This window comes from Larus michahellis, chromosome 1 (genome assembly GCF_964199755.1).
Source record: "Larus michahellis chromosome 1, bLarMic1.1, whole genome shotgun sequence".
In the NCBI taxonomy this organism is placed as follows: Eukaryota; Metazoa; Chordata; class Aves; order Charadriiformes; family Laridae; genus Larus; species Larus michahellis.
The window spans coordinates 59287185-59303953 of NC_133896.1; the positions used below are offsets into that span (position 1 = coordinate 59287185).

Below are 16769 nucleotides of genomic sequence, written 5' to 3' on the forward strand. Positions count from 1 at the left end.
TCGTCTTTGTTTTTCATGTCTGTCTTCACATCCTCGGTGAGTGTCCCCACTCTTTAGCTATTTACCCAGCCAAAAATCCTCAGGCTCAATGGAGAAAACACCTCCTGCTTTCCTTCTCTCTACATAGGGAGGGGGTGATGGAAAGGAGGAAGAAACGGACCCTTCCTTTCCATAGCATACTGAAGTTTTGAGGAAAAATCCCGTTTAACGAGATGAGCATACAGCTCCTTTCTAGCAATAACAATACAGCCCAATTCCAGTCTGGAGAGGGAAGCAGCACCCCTTCCTCTGCCTCTGGGACAAATGATCCTGGGCTGGGAATGTAAATGTTTCAGCCGGGGCCCAAAGACATCTGTTGCACAAGCGCAGCACTTAAAGATCCCACAAATGTCCTTGTTCCAAGTAGGTCATTATATAATGGCTTTTGTCTTTTCCCATTGCCAAAAGGGTCCGGGTGAATATGTCGTAACACCGTGCGTTGCCTGCCCATGTGGTCCCTCCCGCGAGCATCTCATCTGGGTGGGACTCCCTTGCTTGATGTCATTCAGCCAGCGCAGCCCTTCTCTGTGCAACAAAAATACCTGGCCCTGACACAGCCTGCATTGTTCCCCCTGGTATTTCTTGAGAATGTGATGCCCCGGCTGGGGGTTCCCTCCATGTGAGGTGCTCCCGTCTCCCGCTCCCCCACTGCCTCTGGGGCTTTCCTACCACCTCACCCTTCCCTGCCACGCCAGGAGCAGCCAGCACCGCACGCAGCCCTGCTCGGGCATAGAGGGGAACAACGCAGCCCAGAGCAACGCTGCTCCTCCTGCGTGACGTGCAATGGTTGTTTTTACATTTCCCCATTGTGATTGTTATTTCCTTTTTTTCTTTTCTACACTCCCACCCCACAGACTATTGTCGTCTTCCTCTGCTCCTTTTCTCAGTGGTCCCTGAATAGCAAGAGCACAGCCCTCACCACAGCAAAAGGGAGGAGGACTAGAGGTATTTGTCATTCAGCAAAAGCAGAAGCAAAGACCAGATCTTTTTTCCTCTTATTCAGGCATCTAGAAATGGTCACAGGTCAAACTAGTTGCACTTTTCACCTTCCCCACAACCTGTCCAGTTCTCAAAAGCTTTTCTGCATCAGGATGTGGCTGCATCTTTGACTTATGTTACAGCTGGTGCTTACGCAAAACCATCTAAACAGAGTAAAACAGGTTAGCAACAAGCTTGTCCTCTGTTCTCTAGTGAAGATGGCTCCTGCCCTCTCATGGTTGAAGGCAGAGATGTAAAACCACTTGTTTGTTCTTTGCAAAGAAGCATCAAATACCATTGCATGCATTTCCTTCAGCCGGCTCCACATAGTCTGGCATCACCCTCCTTTAACACGCGCACTGACGCAACTGGGAAACTCTTCTAGGGCAGAGACCAACCGGTTGTCACGAGAGAGCAGACGCTTAGCAAAGCAGGGTTGCAATTCCCAACTGTGGTCTCAAAGTGTTACCAAACTACAAAGTGTAGGTAATATATAAAGAAAGTCACTTGCTTACCCTTTTCACACAGTGTTGGTCTTTTTTCTACCAATTAACCCACCCTTCCTGCATCCGTCCGGCCTTAAGGAATACGACTTGCATGGGGTTTCTCTGGTGCACCAAACAAGTTTTTGCCAATAGACTGAAGGACGGGGTTGATTGTATGAATGAGGTGAAGTTGTCCACTGTGTTCTCATTACCTGCTTGTTCAGTTTTCCTCTCCCAAATCAAAAAAATTTTGTAGATATTTGGTCATATCATTAGAGCTTCTACTGGTTTGGTCCTTCTTTCTTCATTTTTTTTTTTTTTTTATGAGATACAGAGCATTTCTCATAACTGAATACAAATCATTAAAAAGCCAGCTTCTCAGAAAAACTCCAGCTCATAGGCCACTGCCCTCTCATTTCCAAGTGCGACTCAAGTCTAACACCCAACCAGCTGTGCCACACATGTGCCCATGGCATCGCACTCACACAAATCTCCCCCAGCATCACAGGCTCCCCCAGAGACACGCTTTTCCTTCACAACTTGCTTCCAGCTGGGAGACCTGCACCACTCCTCCAAGAAAGTCTGGAGGGGTGTAATGTGAAATGCCAGGGAACTGAAGCTTAGAGGTGGCAGACAACCAGCTCTCTTGTTGATTTCCTGGCATTGGTTTCTATTTCCTGACCACCCAAAATACTCTGTTTTCATCCATCCCAACATGGGAAATAGCAGTTTCAATGTTCGAATGAAGTAATGCCCCTTAAGAGATCAAATGTTTTTCTGAAGCATCATAAATGCAATGAGCATTAGCAAGAGCCATCTGGGCAAAGGTCCCCTGCCACCCTGGTGCCAGGTTTACGAGGGCTTGTGCATGAGGAAGGAGAATGGGGTTGATTCGTTCTGGGTTGGGTTGGTCTGGGGAGCTCCTCTGTCTAAATCACACAATCCCTGCTCTGTCCTCAGCTCCATCTGTGTGGGTTTTAACTGACGTTGTGCTATTCAGGCGCGGGCATGACTTCTACTCACAGAGTATTCCTGTTCTTTTTGCTCTTGTCACTTTTTCACTGCATTTTGGCAATCAAGGTCAAAGTTGAGAACCAACACGACTTCCGGGACATGGCCAGCATAGTAGCCATGGCAAAAACCTATGCCACCACCGAGCCGTTCATTGACTCCAAGTATGACATCCGAATCCAGAAAATCGGCAGCAACTACAAGGCTTACATGTGAGTGCACGGCTATGCTGGAGTGAGACCGGGGGGAGACAGTGCTGTGGATGTGATTCAGTTGGTGTCTGCTCTGGGCAGGAGTAGGAAGCTGACTTAATTTCCTTGAAGAATAGCCCTGCTGTTCTCCTCCCACCTCTGAACCCAGATCCCTCATCCACCGATCATCTTCTCCATTACTCACCGTCTGCTCATTGTGTCTGGAAGGTAAATGTTCTCTACCTGTTTCTGAGATTCAATTAGTTCCCAGTATAACAGCTGTGCTCTGCCATCACCTACCACCTCTCCCTGCTGTTGTCGAAGGGCTCATCTTTCCCAGCAAAATCCCAGCCCCTCAGTACCCTCTAGTGGGAACGGAACCCACCTCCTTCCCACCTGGCGGAAACAATAAAAAAGATGGAGCCAGCTGCAACTCATGGAGTCCTACAGTGTCCAACACATAGCAACACCCCATCCTCTCCCCAGCTGGAGATCATAACACCACAATCTCACGAGGACACAAGCAGCAGACAGCACCGAGTACGAATGGCCTCAGCCTGGCCAGCATGCAAGGTTTCTGTGGGCATTTTGCATGTGTGCTCCTTGAACCCTACCAAGGAGAGAAAGGAGAAGGAGAGACATTTCTGTGGGTGCCCCAAAGCTCCTCCCTGCCCTGTGGAGTAGTGAGGGAGGTAGCATGAAGGCAATCCTCAACACCGGTTTGTTTAAAAAGCGCTCAGCCAAACTTCAGTAGTTCTCAAGCTCAATTAAAGTTGTAACCACATGAGTCAGTAAGACACCTGTTTCTTCTTACTGCAAACGAGTAGATGAGAAAAGCCAAATAGCACAGCTTCTCCAGAAGCTCCTTATCCAGCCACAAAATTCTGGACAAGTAGACAGCTCCGGCAGTACGTTCTTAGGTCACCAGATAAAAAAAATTCACATGTTACCTAACACCCACAATAGTGTGAGGTTTGGGTCCATGTTTACAAACCCCCAGGCCATAGTTCTGATGAAACATAGTTAAATAAGATAACCAAACGTACGCCATCACATATTTCTCAGCTATAGCTGCCTAACATTCCTGGTTGGGTTTCCAGCACAGAGGTATTTAGGTAAACTAGATAATGACTGAGTCACATTCTTCACGGGTAGCACTTGTGGGACTCTGGGCTGCTTCATATGAACTCAATGAAAGAAAATTTGTTTTGAATCTGATCAGGTCAACAATAGCACAGTTGCCTAATATTACATTAACATCTCAGGGAGTCTGGCTCAAATGGGCCAAAGGAAGGAAGGTTTAAAATATCAATTAAAATTCCCTATTCCTGCCAACCTACCCAGCCTTGGCTCCAGAGCCAGCTCCCCGCCTGCCTCTAAGTGAAACAAAGGCCCAGTTAGCCTGACCATATCCTCTCCCTGTTTATTATTCGCACTCACCACGCACTCATCCAGACTGGGTTCAGAAATAACACCAGATGATTGAGGAAAGAAAGCAGTCACACTAAGAGCTAATCTCACTCGGGAATATAGCTGCGCAAACAACTGTTTGCTAAATGAAAAATGTTTTCACATGAAAACAGCCATGAACGGGAAACACCTTAATGAGAAATGAAGCTAATTAGCAAAGAAAGCAAACAGCAAAGTTCACCCAGCGACTTGCTAACCCAGAAGGTTGACTTATATTGAGAGAGCCATTTATGGATGTGAGCTTCAGAGAGCAGTATAGTCAGTCACATCGTGGGCTGTTCCTTCTGTCCCAGCATCAGACAGAATAGAAGGTTATTTCTATGGCATAAATAAGTCCCTACTATGTCCAAGGACAGAGGTAAAAGCACCCAAAATATCAGAGCTCTCACTGGTGTCTCAAATAGAAGAGTCAAAATCATTAGTCACGCTAGCAAATCTCAGCCTTAAAGGCAATTACAGCATCTGCAGTAGCATCATACTAAGTGAATTGCTTTGATCTGTGAGCCATGGAATCTACCCAGTATTTTTTATACCTTCACCCACACATATAGACTTTAAAAGCCCCCTTTCTTCTGAGAAAAGACCGTGTACCAAAATTCTCCAGAATATGTTTACTTTGCACCAAGCATCTGCCAGAGGGAGGATGCTGGAGGGTGACTCATGCATTCCTCCCCGCCCCAGATGTTCAATGCACTTCCTTCCAGCCCATGACCCAAGGCTTGAGTTCAGTTTCCCATTGACTTCAGTGCAGCGACTCCAGATTTACACTAGTAACAAACACCTACTTAGCCCATGCCTTGGGCCAGTCTCAAAACAGCAGATAAGCAGCATGTGATATATGCCTAAAATTCCACCAAATCTATTTGACTGTCATTGTAACACCGGTGAAGAGAAAACATGAATATTGGTCATGTGGCAGGGGAAACTGGGGCAGAAATTACGCTTCCACCCCCACCACAACTGGGAGCAAAGAGAGGGATCGTTTCCAGTTCAAATTCATGAAATGTTGTTCACTTTGAATGAAGCCAACAGATGCTGACTTTTACAGGTGGGATATTCCTTGCCACCAGCTCTTACTAAGAGGGTAATATCCTTTCCTTTCTAGTCTCATGAGTGTGACTTCTGATCTTGTCACCTCAAATGCAGTTCAATGTGCTCTACAAGGAATACAAAATCAACTGTGTCTAAACCAGAGCTACTTTTAGACTGAAATGGCCCAGCTCAGAGATGGTGAGTATAAGACACCAACAGCCCATGATCTGCTAGTTGATCCACTTATCCTAACCAATGCTGAAGGTGTCTTAGTCACAGATCTGCTTGATCAACTGATCCCTAAAAGCCTAGGGTCCTTTCCTTTAAGGTAGTGACTGTACACTGTTTTGGCCCTGTCCTGGGTTGACCCTGGCTGGATGCCAGGTCACCACCAAAGCCACTCTATCACTCCCCTCATCAGCTGGACAGGGGAGAGAAAATATGACAAAAGGCTGGTGGGTCAAGATAAGGACAGTGAGATCACTCAGCGATTACCGTCACAGGCAAAACAGACTCAATCTGGGGAAAATAAATTTAATTAATTACCAATCAAATCAGAGTAGGATAATAAGAAACAAAACCAAATCTTAAAAAAACTTCCCCCTACCCTGCTCTTCTTCCTGGGCTCAACTTCATTCCCGATTTTTCTACCTCGTCCTTCTACCACCAGTGCAGGTAATAGGGAATGGAGGTTGTGGACAGTTCATCACATATTGTTTCTGCTGCTCCTTCCTCCTCAGGGGGAAGACTCCTCACACTCTTCCCCTGCTCCAGCATGGGGTCCCTCCCACAGCAGACAGTCCTCCACGAACTTCTCCAACATGAGTTCTTCCCACAGGCTGCAGTTCTTCACAAATTACTCCAGTGTGGGTCACTTGCATGGGGTGCAGTCCTTCAGGAACAGACTGTTCCAGTGTGGGTCCCCCACAGTGTCACAAGTCCTGACATCAAACCTGCTCCAGCACAGACTCCTCTCTCCACAGGTCCACAGATCCTGCCAGGAGCCTGCTCTAGCATGGGCTTTCCATGGGATCACAGCCTCCTTTGAGCATCCACCTGCTCCAGCGTGGGGTCCTCCATGGGCTGCAGGTGGATATCTGTCCCACCATTAACCTCCACGGGCTGCAGGGGAACAGCCTGCCTCACTGTGGTCTTCACTGTGGGCTGCAGGGGAATCTCTGCTCTGGTGCCTGGAGCACCTCCTCCCCCTCCGTCTTCACTGACCTTGGTGTCTGCAGAGCTGTTGCTCTCACCTATTACCACTCCTCTTGTCTGTCTGTTGTTCTGCCACAGGTTTTTTTTCCCCTTCTTAAATATGTTATCACAGAGATGCCACCACTGTTGCAGATGGGTTCAGTCTTGGCCAGCAGCAGGTCCGTTTTGGAGATGGCTGGCATTGGCTCTATCAGACATAGGGGAAGCTTCTATCAGCTTCTCACAGAAGCCACCCCTGTAGCCCCCCTGCTGCCAAAACCTTGCCACATAAACCCAATATACCAACAGCCCAAGATCTGCTAGTCTATCCACTGTCCTAAGCACTGCTGAAAGTGTCTTGGTCTCAAATCTGCTCGATCAAATGATCTCTAAAATCATGGGGTCCTTTCCTTTAAGATACTGACTGTACACCGCCCCCCTGATGTTTAGGATGATTGGAAGCACTTTGACTTTCAGTCCCTGAGAGAAATGGGGTTTGAGGCGGGGCATACTTGGGGAAATATTTTTGTCTTCAGTCTCCTTTTCCAGTTCAGGTTGAAAACTAAAAGGGAAAGAAAAAAGAAGAATTTGGTGGCACACTTGACACCTGAACTGCTCAGACACGTTTGGAAGGGAGTGACCTTGACAGAGGCTGTGGTGTAGGAATTTGGTGACTGGTCCAGAGGGCTTCAAATGACGTTTTTCCAGGAAAGTTAGGGATACAGCTTATGCCCAATATTGGCTGGAGATGGGTAGGCATAAACAAGTCAATCCAATCAGCCCAACGGCTAGAGCAGAGTTCTTATTTTGGGAGCTTTCCCACATCAAATTTCCTTGTAAAACTGTATAGCTGTGGTTTGGCTTTCTTAGGGATGACACAGCTGCTTACATTTGGTATGCCAGGTACATTTCCTAAACTGATATACAATCATCTTGTCACTGATCAGACTCCAGGAGTTCTAATCAGTACTAATGGGATTCTGGATGCCATCTGCCGCTGCAGGGCAATTTTCTGAACCTAAATTTTAATAAAGAGTGGATCTTCCCATTGCAGAACTGAAAAACGTAATCCTAAGAATCCCATGTCAAAAGAAAAAGAGTCTGAAGGTTGAACACTGACCTCATAGGCCATCAAAGGGCTCATAACAGTCAAAGCTTGAGGAGGAATCAATTCTTTTGCTTAGAAAGCAGGACAGGAAGAGGGATGTTGGATGAAGGGAACAAGGGACAAGAGTCAACTATATGGAAACACAGTTATTTTACACAGTACTCATGCTCTTTTGCCCCCCCTCCCTTCTCCTTTAAATATGGATACAAAGACCATTTAAATTTCATAGCAACTATACATAGTGCTTTAGAAGAGAAATGGAGAAAAGACTCCAGGCTGTCCCTCACCAGAGTAAAGGGGAACCTTAGGTAGTCAACTATTATGATCCAGGTTTATAGTCTAGCAGGACATCAAGACATCACTGCTTCACGTAGTTTTGCAAGTTCAGAGTCTCTTTTACACATCATGTTGAAAAAGTGAGAGAACTGGCAGCGAGGGTTCCCGCAACCTCATGTTGAAGTGTTGGATCACACCTCATACTCTCCTTATAAATCTCTACCTAAATCTTCTTCAGTACGGAGATGCTCCCTGGATGTATCCTGTCAGCTTGTTGACTTGTCCTAGTTTGTACACCCCATGTACAGTGTACATAGTTGTGTACCTTGCCAGAGAGATGCACAGTGTTGTCACAAGGGCTTGTACACTGTGCCAGGCAGATACACAGTGTTGTCACAGCAGGCTCTCCAAGGTCTGCCTTGTGCCTAAGGTCAAGAAAATGAAAATTTTCACCCCTTTATGGGTGATGGTGAAACCCAGGATTTGCCAGCAACAGTACATTTTTTTGGAAATTAACCATCAGTTGCAGCTAATGAGAATCCAACAATTTTGCAATTATAAATTCTCCAAGTCCAGACACGGTGAGACACAGACAGGTCAATGAAAAATCAGTGAAAAGAGTGTATAATCATATATTCTATGACACCAGTAAAATTGAAATCAAAGGCAGGGAGACCCAGAATGTCAGAGCTGGTATTTGTGAAGCTGCTTAGCAGATCTTTGCCTGGAGAGTTGCTCTTCCACGGACAGAGGATGCTACCCATTGTAGAACACAAGGGTGATTATCCCAGATCTCCTATAGACATTTCAGCTCTCCTGAGCCTGATGTATAAAGAAAGAAAGTACTCACAGACCTTTGTGTGTGCTCAAGATTCCTTGGAGGTTTCCCTAATTCCTCATTCAGGTTTTCAAGAGTCTGAACAACATGTCCTGTATGGAGTGTTGTTGAGGCAGGATTTGGAAAGGCTTCTGTCAGGATGAACCTCACCTCATCCCCTCCTGTACAAGCACTGAGTCAAGAATGAGGACTACAGTATGAGGGGGGATGGGGCAGGAGTGTATTTCATGTTTGGATTACGTTTTTGGTTTGTTTTCCTAGGAGGACGTCCATCTCTGGAAACTGGAAGGCAAACACAGGTTCTGCGATGCTAGAACAGATTGCAATGACAGAGAGGTAAGGAACAGGGTTTCAAGACAGCATTAGCTATTCTTGGGTTAGAAGGGAGGAATTGTATTTCAGACTTTGGTTAATTGAGAGAACTAGTGAGGTCTCCCGGGAGGCTGGATAAAGAAGTTTAAAAGACTGAGTGTTTCCTTAAAAAAATACTAAGAGCACAAAGGCAAACTGTCCTATTTTGGAGAACAGACTGGAAGTCCAGCTAGAGACCAACATTGCTAAATCATTAGATCTTTAGTGAATGTAGCCACAGGAAACAAGACCAGCATGCTAAGGTCAAGCACACGAGCATAAACATGTAGGGATAAAATCAGAAAGGTCACAGCACAAAACAAGAAGTAACAAGAAGTTATTCTAAGTACATTACTAATGAGAGGCAGACACAGAAAAGTGTTTTTCTTCTGCTCAACAGAGGGAAAAATCTGTCAGCTGAAGTGTTGAAAGCGCTTTTTCGCATTGGTCTCCCAAAAGTGGACGCTGTTTTAGCTAAGGTCTTCTCACCGCTGAACAGAGCAGAAGGAATTGCCTCATGCATCTTACAGACGAAAATTTGCAGATGGTACTTCCATATATTCAAATCACTGAGATATTTGCTAATACTGCAACTGCGTGATGTTGCTGACTCATGGTAACATGCTTTGCTGTAATTCCCAAACCCTATTCTGCAGAACTCCTATGAAGTCACTTGTTCTCCATCCTCTTTAAGTACGTTATTTGTAGAATTATAGAATCCATAGATTATGTGTAGGCCCTCATCCCTAGTGAATGTAATATTTTTTCAGATTATACCTACAATTTGTCAGCATCATGATTAATTCTGACTCTGTCCAGGTTTGGGCACCACTTTTGAAGAGAGAGAGCAAGCAGCTGGAGAAAGCCCAAAGGACAATAAGGGGAATGCTCAGAGAAAACAAAATAAACCTACAAGAAAAGCATGCAACAATTGCTTAGTTTTCCACATTTTTCAGTTAGCACTGATATTTATCCAGTAGAGGTGTAGACTCATGCATACTGAATCTATGTGTGCAGTGCAGAGGTTCACCGTCACAGAACTAGAAGTTGTCCACAAGCTGAACGCTACTTCATCCTAAAGATGAAAAAAGCTTAAAGGGCACAAGCTCTTCAAATATGTAAAAGGCTTCTAACAGGACATTACTCACTCTTTATATTACTAGTACAATACTGTAAGAAATAATGGGCTTAAGTTATATCAGGAAAGGTTTGTTTGAACATTTCCTATATTTTCTAACAGTAAGGATAGAATAGCACAGAAAAGGATTGCCTAGAGGAGACGGGGAATCCCTTTTCTCTTTCAGACCAGATTAAAGAAATGTCTCCTCTTTGGGGTACAAGAGTTGTGCAGGTGATCATCTAAGGTCCCTTCTGCACCTTTAGTTCTGTGAAACAGGGAAGCTGAGCAAAGCCCCAAATCAGATGCTGAAGGTGACTCTGCAAGACCCTAATAGGACTGTGGGAAATGGACATTATTGTGCATCCTGGCTATTTATAGCACAGCTAAAGCTAGAGATAGAAAGCGTAGACATTCCCTCATGGCAGTGTTGTAGGACTAAAACCCAAATTCCTGCCAGCCTGCCATGCTACATTTTGAAGGTTCATTTTATAGGTGTAGTACCACAATTCACCACTCTAGCCTTATCCAGCCATAAATGCAACAAATCCCATTGAAATCTGTGAGTCATCAGTGCATGCAACAAGGCAGGAGTGTGCTAAAATGCTTTGCTGAGTAGGAGCAACCTGAAGTACTCACTGTACTGAACATTAGCCCAAAGGATTGACATGTCCAGGCAAAATGTCAGTAAATCCTCTACAAATGCTACCCAAATGCAACCCACCCCAGCAGCCCTGATGCCTCCCAGTGCTCACCTGGGCCAGCAATGCTGAAGACGTGGCTAGTGGGGGCGCTGGCCTGGGCAACAATTCCCTGAGCCTGGCTGCTGAACCTGGACACCTAGAGATGTCCCTCAGGAGAAGAGGTGGTTCCCATGATGGTGCCCCTGGGTGTGTGACCACAGCAGTGCAGGAGAGGGGCTGGCAGTGCCTCCTGCCTGGCTCACGGGGTCTATAGTTCTCCTCCTCTTTATGCTACTGACTCCTCCTCAGGTGCTGTCTTCTTCAGGGGGGATGGGGTGAATGTGCTTGGTCTCCTCATTAGGGATAAGAGAGCACCAGTAGTCATATAAGCCATATTCTTCCTTCTTCCCACAGGCATTGTGTTCGCACAAGTTGATCATTATATTGTCAAGCTACGGGGACTCTGGCTGGCTTCAAGGACATAAACTCGTTCTTTGGCCAGAACAGCTCTTTTCCCAGTCCCTGTAGGGTCTGCAAAATGTCAGTGTTTTCACGAGACTGTGGCTGGCCTTTCCTCCCCTCCCCGCATCTTGTCATAGTCCTGCTTACAGATCTGCTGTTCTGAGATTATTATTTTTATTGAAATGGTCGGGACTGCAGCACAGCTGCACAGGAAATAAAACCAGGCCACCTCATTCCCTCCTCATTTCCACAGAGGGGGAATGTGGTCCCCCCATAATACGCCTCTTGTCATTCTCTCTCCCGCTTTGACACCAGGATAGCTAAGGGGGCACCAGCCAGGCCTGGCCCTTGTTCATACCAGCTCATGTTCGTGTTCTGGGATGACTAGAGAAGAGGGCTGCAGCCTGCAGCTCTCCCTCTGACAAAGCAGTGCCTGGTCCTTGTGATGGGACCACCTGCCTAGGAGCAACACCCAAGGGGCAGAAGGGAGGCAGGAGGCTGTAAAAGGATTAAATTGAAAGCATAAATTGTAAAAAGCGGAGCTGCTGGGTTACAGATCAGGGAGGGGATGGCTACTTCTTGCTAAATTCTGCACTCACTCTGATCCTTCCAGCCCCAATGTGCAGGACATCTTATCAGGAGAAAGCTGCCTGCATAATGGAGGGCTTTCAGGCAATGCCAATACAAACGCTAAGGGGCCAACACTACTGGGAGATTAAATGAGCTAAATATTTATAGCTTGGCTAAATGACAACCAACTGGAGATCTGATGTAAACACCAAGGAGGGAAAGAAACATTTTAAGGTGGCTTTGAGGGCAGGATTGAAACGGTCTGAAATGAAGGGAAGCTTTAGGCAAGATACTTGGTTTTTTGTTCCATCTCCTGTGCAAGAGAGGAAGGCAATAATCCAGCAAAGCACATGAAGTATGCCTTCATATGGTTTCAAGAGGGCTCCTGAATCTCTTTGTGCTCTTATGGGCAGCAGGACGGGTGGCTGTGTTTGGCGAACTACCCAATGGCAGCTAATCCTAGGCCATGCTTCTGTGGTTTCTGCAGGTACAGACTCTGGGCGGACGCCTGCGCGGAAATGTTTGGAGGTCTTGACATCTGCGCTGTCAAAGCTGTCCACAGCAAAGATGGAAAAGACTATATCATTGAGGTGAGAGCACGGGAAACCTGAATGCAAGTCTCCTTTGGGAAGTGTATCTGCAAACGTGCTCCCTCGGAGCCCACGTGCACCAATGGGCTTGCTTACCCCTGTGGGCACAGTACAGCAGTCACTGTTTCTCGGTGCCCACCTGGTTCCTCCAAGCTGTGGCCCACTGATATGCAAGAAACTGATTTAGAGTCCCAGCTAAACTGGCAAATATGCAGCAAGACATCAGGGTTGAAGTTGCCTTCATTTCTCAATGTGGACTGTGAAAGGAAATGGAGAGACACAGGCTGCTTGGCCACCTCAGCTTTCCAGCTGATAAATCCCCACAGTGTAGAACCTCACCAGCATGGGACAGATGTGAAGCTGCCTTCTTATTGAGCACGTAACAGCCTGCAAGTGTTGCTGGCAGCATCCAGTTTGGTGTGTCTCAGTGCTCCAGTGCCCCAGTACCACCCTTCATAGGCTGAGCACTTGCAAAGCCAGCGCATCTCTCAGCTGCTAGCAGGGATCAACAACATCACGAACAAACATGCCTATATTCAGCCCAACCTGAATGCAGGTGCCAGATGCCATGTCACCCTCCCCCCATTATCCATGCAGAGGTCCAGCAGGTGTTTCAGTCCATTAAAAAATCTCTGTTTCTCTCTGAATGAATCTGTCTTTCTGCAATCACTTTAAAGGGAACTCCAATAACAAAAAGCCTAGCTGCATCTAATTTAGAAGAGTAAAATAAATGGTGAGAGCGTAGCAAAAATATCCGTAAGTAGCAGGAACAATTTAATTTAAAAAACAAGTGTATTTTCTAAAATCGTTTGCCCGGACAGCATTCACTACAGTAACAGACCAGCAAGACAAAGCACCACGGAGTTACTATGGGCAATGTGAACTACAAATGTTTGTGTTCAGAGCCCTCTTAGCTGGACAGACTGTGGCTCTGAGAGCTAAAGTTCAACATGCTCCTTGCCAGGCCAGGAGGCAGACGTGGGAGTGGGGTGGATAGCACGCTCAGGTCATGCTAACAGGGCAGAGAAGGAAAAGCTGGCCAGAAAATCAAAGTGGAAACTTTCGAGATGCTCTGGGGGAGAGAAAATCTGGCAAGTAAGCAAGTGCCTCTGTCACTATGTGACTCAAGAAGGCACAGCATCTGACCTGCTGTAAACTCCACCAACACAGGCCGTCCGAGGAAGATGAGCAGAGCCAGCCTATGGCTTCATGCAGGGGTGCTGACACACTGGAAAGCTATGTGTGGGAGAGCAGTCCCACCCGCTGAGGGCTGGGATGCTGATGAGAACCACATGAGCCCTCCAGCGACTGCGCATTCCTGCATTATGTATCTGCTCTCCGGGGAGCAGTGACCTGTCAAAGGCCATGTGATATAAGTGCGCTGCCAGCAACAAAACACTGATGAGCCTCCGTCTTTCCTGAAGTGATGGGGCCACCACTCATGGGTCTGCTCCTGTATGCAACACATAAGCACCCAGAGGAGCATCCCCCAGAGCAGACTGTCTCCCTGCCCTGCACTTTTTTATCTCTATGCACACATAGCTGAGAAAGGAAGAGCAAGAAAGCAGTCTTGCTAGAGATGACTGTAAGGACATTTGGACTGCGTCCATACATGGTGAGACATGAGATGTGGATTTCATATCCTGGCATCTATTCTTGCATCTAAGCCTATGTACGTGCACACATGGCTAATTCTGTGCTTAAGAATTATGTGCCTTTGTCTGGGTATACCTCTGGGTTTTCACATCTGCCCCTGCGTGTGACTGACTGGATGAAAAGCACATGCATACGCCAACAGCCATCATCAGCTTGCACACAGAGAGAGAAATGCACACAATAATACTCCTCTCTCTGAAACCAAGGTAAAAACCAACTGATCTAATATGACACAAATCAGAAGAAACACATCAGCTTCAGATGGGTCATGCTGAATTATCCCAGTGGAGAACCTGACTGAGCAGGCCTGATGTACCAACATTTAGCAGGCATTCAGATGCCAGGCTGATGGACATTGTAGGGAAAGGAGTAGAGTAGTGCAATACAAAGAGCAGAACAAAGCCAAACAGGCACCTTTTCTACTTTATGCAGATCTGAGGGAGATGCTGACAAGTAATTAATTGCCTCCAGCCTACTTCCTGGGGTACTTTTCTTGGCCTGAAACTGATCCTTTATTTTGCTTTTTTCTTTTGATAGTGGGAGAAAAAAGTTATTTGACAGTGCGACAGTTGTATTTTTCTTGGTGAGAAGGAACAGCGTGCTGTGACATTTTACAAGAAAGCATGCCTAAATGGGCTGAACAAATAAGGAATTTGCACAATGCAATTGCAGGCAGTAATTAATTTTCACAGTGCAAAGCAGTTCTCTAGGAAAGATTTGCAGAGGTAGTGATGGGCAGTTCTATGAATTGAGATTTATCACAGTGGTTTGTTGCAAACAGGATCAGATTAAGACAAATGAGTTATCAACGCAGCACAAGAGTAATCTTGCACCCATGGTATTTGCTGTTAGTCGAACTTCATCTCCTTTTCTTTTCCCATGGCAAACAGTAGGATCTAGTATGTTTCTGCCCTCCAAAGCACTAGCACACTTAAGCACCATTTTCATGGCTCATATTGAAAACTTTGAAGAAATCAGTAGATTTCTTCAGTTTCATCCTATTAAAGCAGCTGCGAATTTAATGGTAAAAGCTGGTACTTCTTTTTCCTCTGCTGTAAAGAACTTTGTCGCTCTAAGGGGATATCCAGCATGAATAGTCAGCATTTGATCAGAAGGCCAGATCCTCAAAATAGTGGAAGTTCGGTACCACTGTTATCTGCCAGGTTCTCAAAAGAGTTCAGCTGTGTGTATGGTTTAATAATCGTCTCGCTTCCTTTCTCTTTAGTAATCTGACCTTTTCCATGTCTCTGCTATGCTGACAAATATGGAGCAAGTAGAGGGCAAGTAAAATGATCCATTGATTTATTCTTTCTCCTGGATCAGCTAAGCCCTACCTGCCACACCGCTAAACTGTATTACTAGACATCCTCCTTGCTACCCTGCAAGAAGCCCTGCCCATCCCTCCAGCACTGCCGTATCATTTCTTTTGATATGTCTAATCATCTGTTTCCTTCCTTCCTTCCCTAAAAATCACCTAACACCCTGGCTCTTGCACATCAGAGCATGGAATAACAAGTCCAGCCTTCAGGCCGCAGCGTCAGATAGGCACAGGGGGAGGAGCAGGACGGGGTTTTCCTGAGTCTCTTCTCTGCTTGGCCGCTTTCCGCTCTCCCATCATACACCTTATCAGGCAACAGCAGCTGTGTCAGGAGCAGCCACTGACCTTGGGCAGCTACAGAGGCCGGGTCCATATGTGCCGATGTCTTCTTGTCTTGCCCAGCTGTCCTGTGATCTCCCCAGGAAGAGATGAGTGCAATCTGTCTGTGATTCACGTATTCCTTTCAGCCGTTTGATTTATTTCAGCATTAACATTCGTATCTGCCCAGATTCAGAGCAATTCCCCTGTCCTGGAGGACAGACAAGGTGACATCTCATGCTTCTTTTCAGTTCAGTGGCAACCAGCTCCGTCACTTTGCCCACAGAAATCACTGGTATTTCCAAAGGCCTTCCCTTATGCATGTGATTGTTCATTGCCATATTTGCAATCTCACACAGCTCACGTTCCCCTGCCAGACACTACACAGCAGTTCAGCAGATACCCTCATCCCTGGTGCACCTTCACTGGTTCAGGTGGGACCTGCTCCAGAGTTCATTCCCCCTGGTGTCTTTGTTTCATAAAATAGCATCTTCCCTTCCTCTCCAGCCACTGCTGCCACAGAAATAGGGAAAAGCAGTCCTTAAGATGGGGAAATGAGGGCTTTGGGGTGTTTTGACCAGAGCTGTATCCCAGCTACTCACTGGGAGGGTTAGGGAGTCAAGAGCTGGGCTTGGCTGGCCAGGCTGTTAGCAGAGAAATGGCAACATCTAGTGGTCAGACAGGTCCTTCGCACGGTGCTTTGCAGGGGTGAACTGGAATTGCCAAATGAAATGGGAATGCTTTTAAGGTGGGAGTGGAGGAGAGGGAAACCTGCGCAGGAACCTGCTGGAGGGCCCCCAGGAGCCCCTGGCTTAGTGAGACACAGGCGGGAACTGGCCCTTCCCTGACACCACTAGGAAACATCTCCTTTCCACGCCTCATTTTTTTTACAGAGAAACAGCAAAGCAGACAGTGGAATGAAAAGCCACTTTGTGTATTTAGCTGAGCGCTACCATCTGATTTTTTAACTTCCTTCTTTCACCCCCTGGGTCAGGTAGGCCATGCTCTAAAAACCTTCTCACTCTTCATGCAAACCCCAGTTAAACCTTCCTAGGTAGCTTCTCTAGTGTTCATATGAGAAA

General features: G+C 46.4%; 1 protein-coding gene across 5 annotated transcripts in view; it reads left to right on the forward strand.

Moving 5' to 3' along the window:
* SYN3 (synapsin III) overlaps positions 1 to 16769 on the forward strand; it is a 202713-nt gene that overhangs the window by 173425 nt on the left and 12519 nt on the right. For all 5 annotated transcript variants that reach the window (XR_012586209.1, XR_012586210.1, XR_012586212.1 and 2 more), the window contains 3 exons: positions 2583 to 2725; positions 8884 to 8958; positions 12293 to 12395. Coding sequence is in view for 2 of the 5 variants with exons in the window: in XM_074580510.1 (XP_074436611.1) it covers positions 2583 to 2725; positions 8884 to 8958; positions 12293 to 12395 (321 nt within the window). In the remaining 3 variants the exon portion in view is untranslated. The remainder of the gene's footprint in view (positions 1 to 2582; positions 2726 to 8883; positions 8959 to 12292; positions 12396 to 16769) is intronic.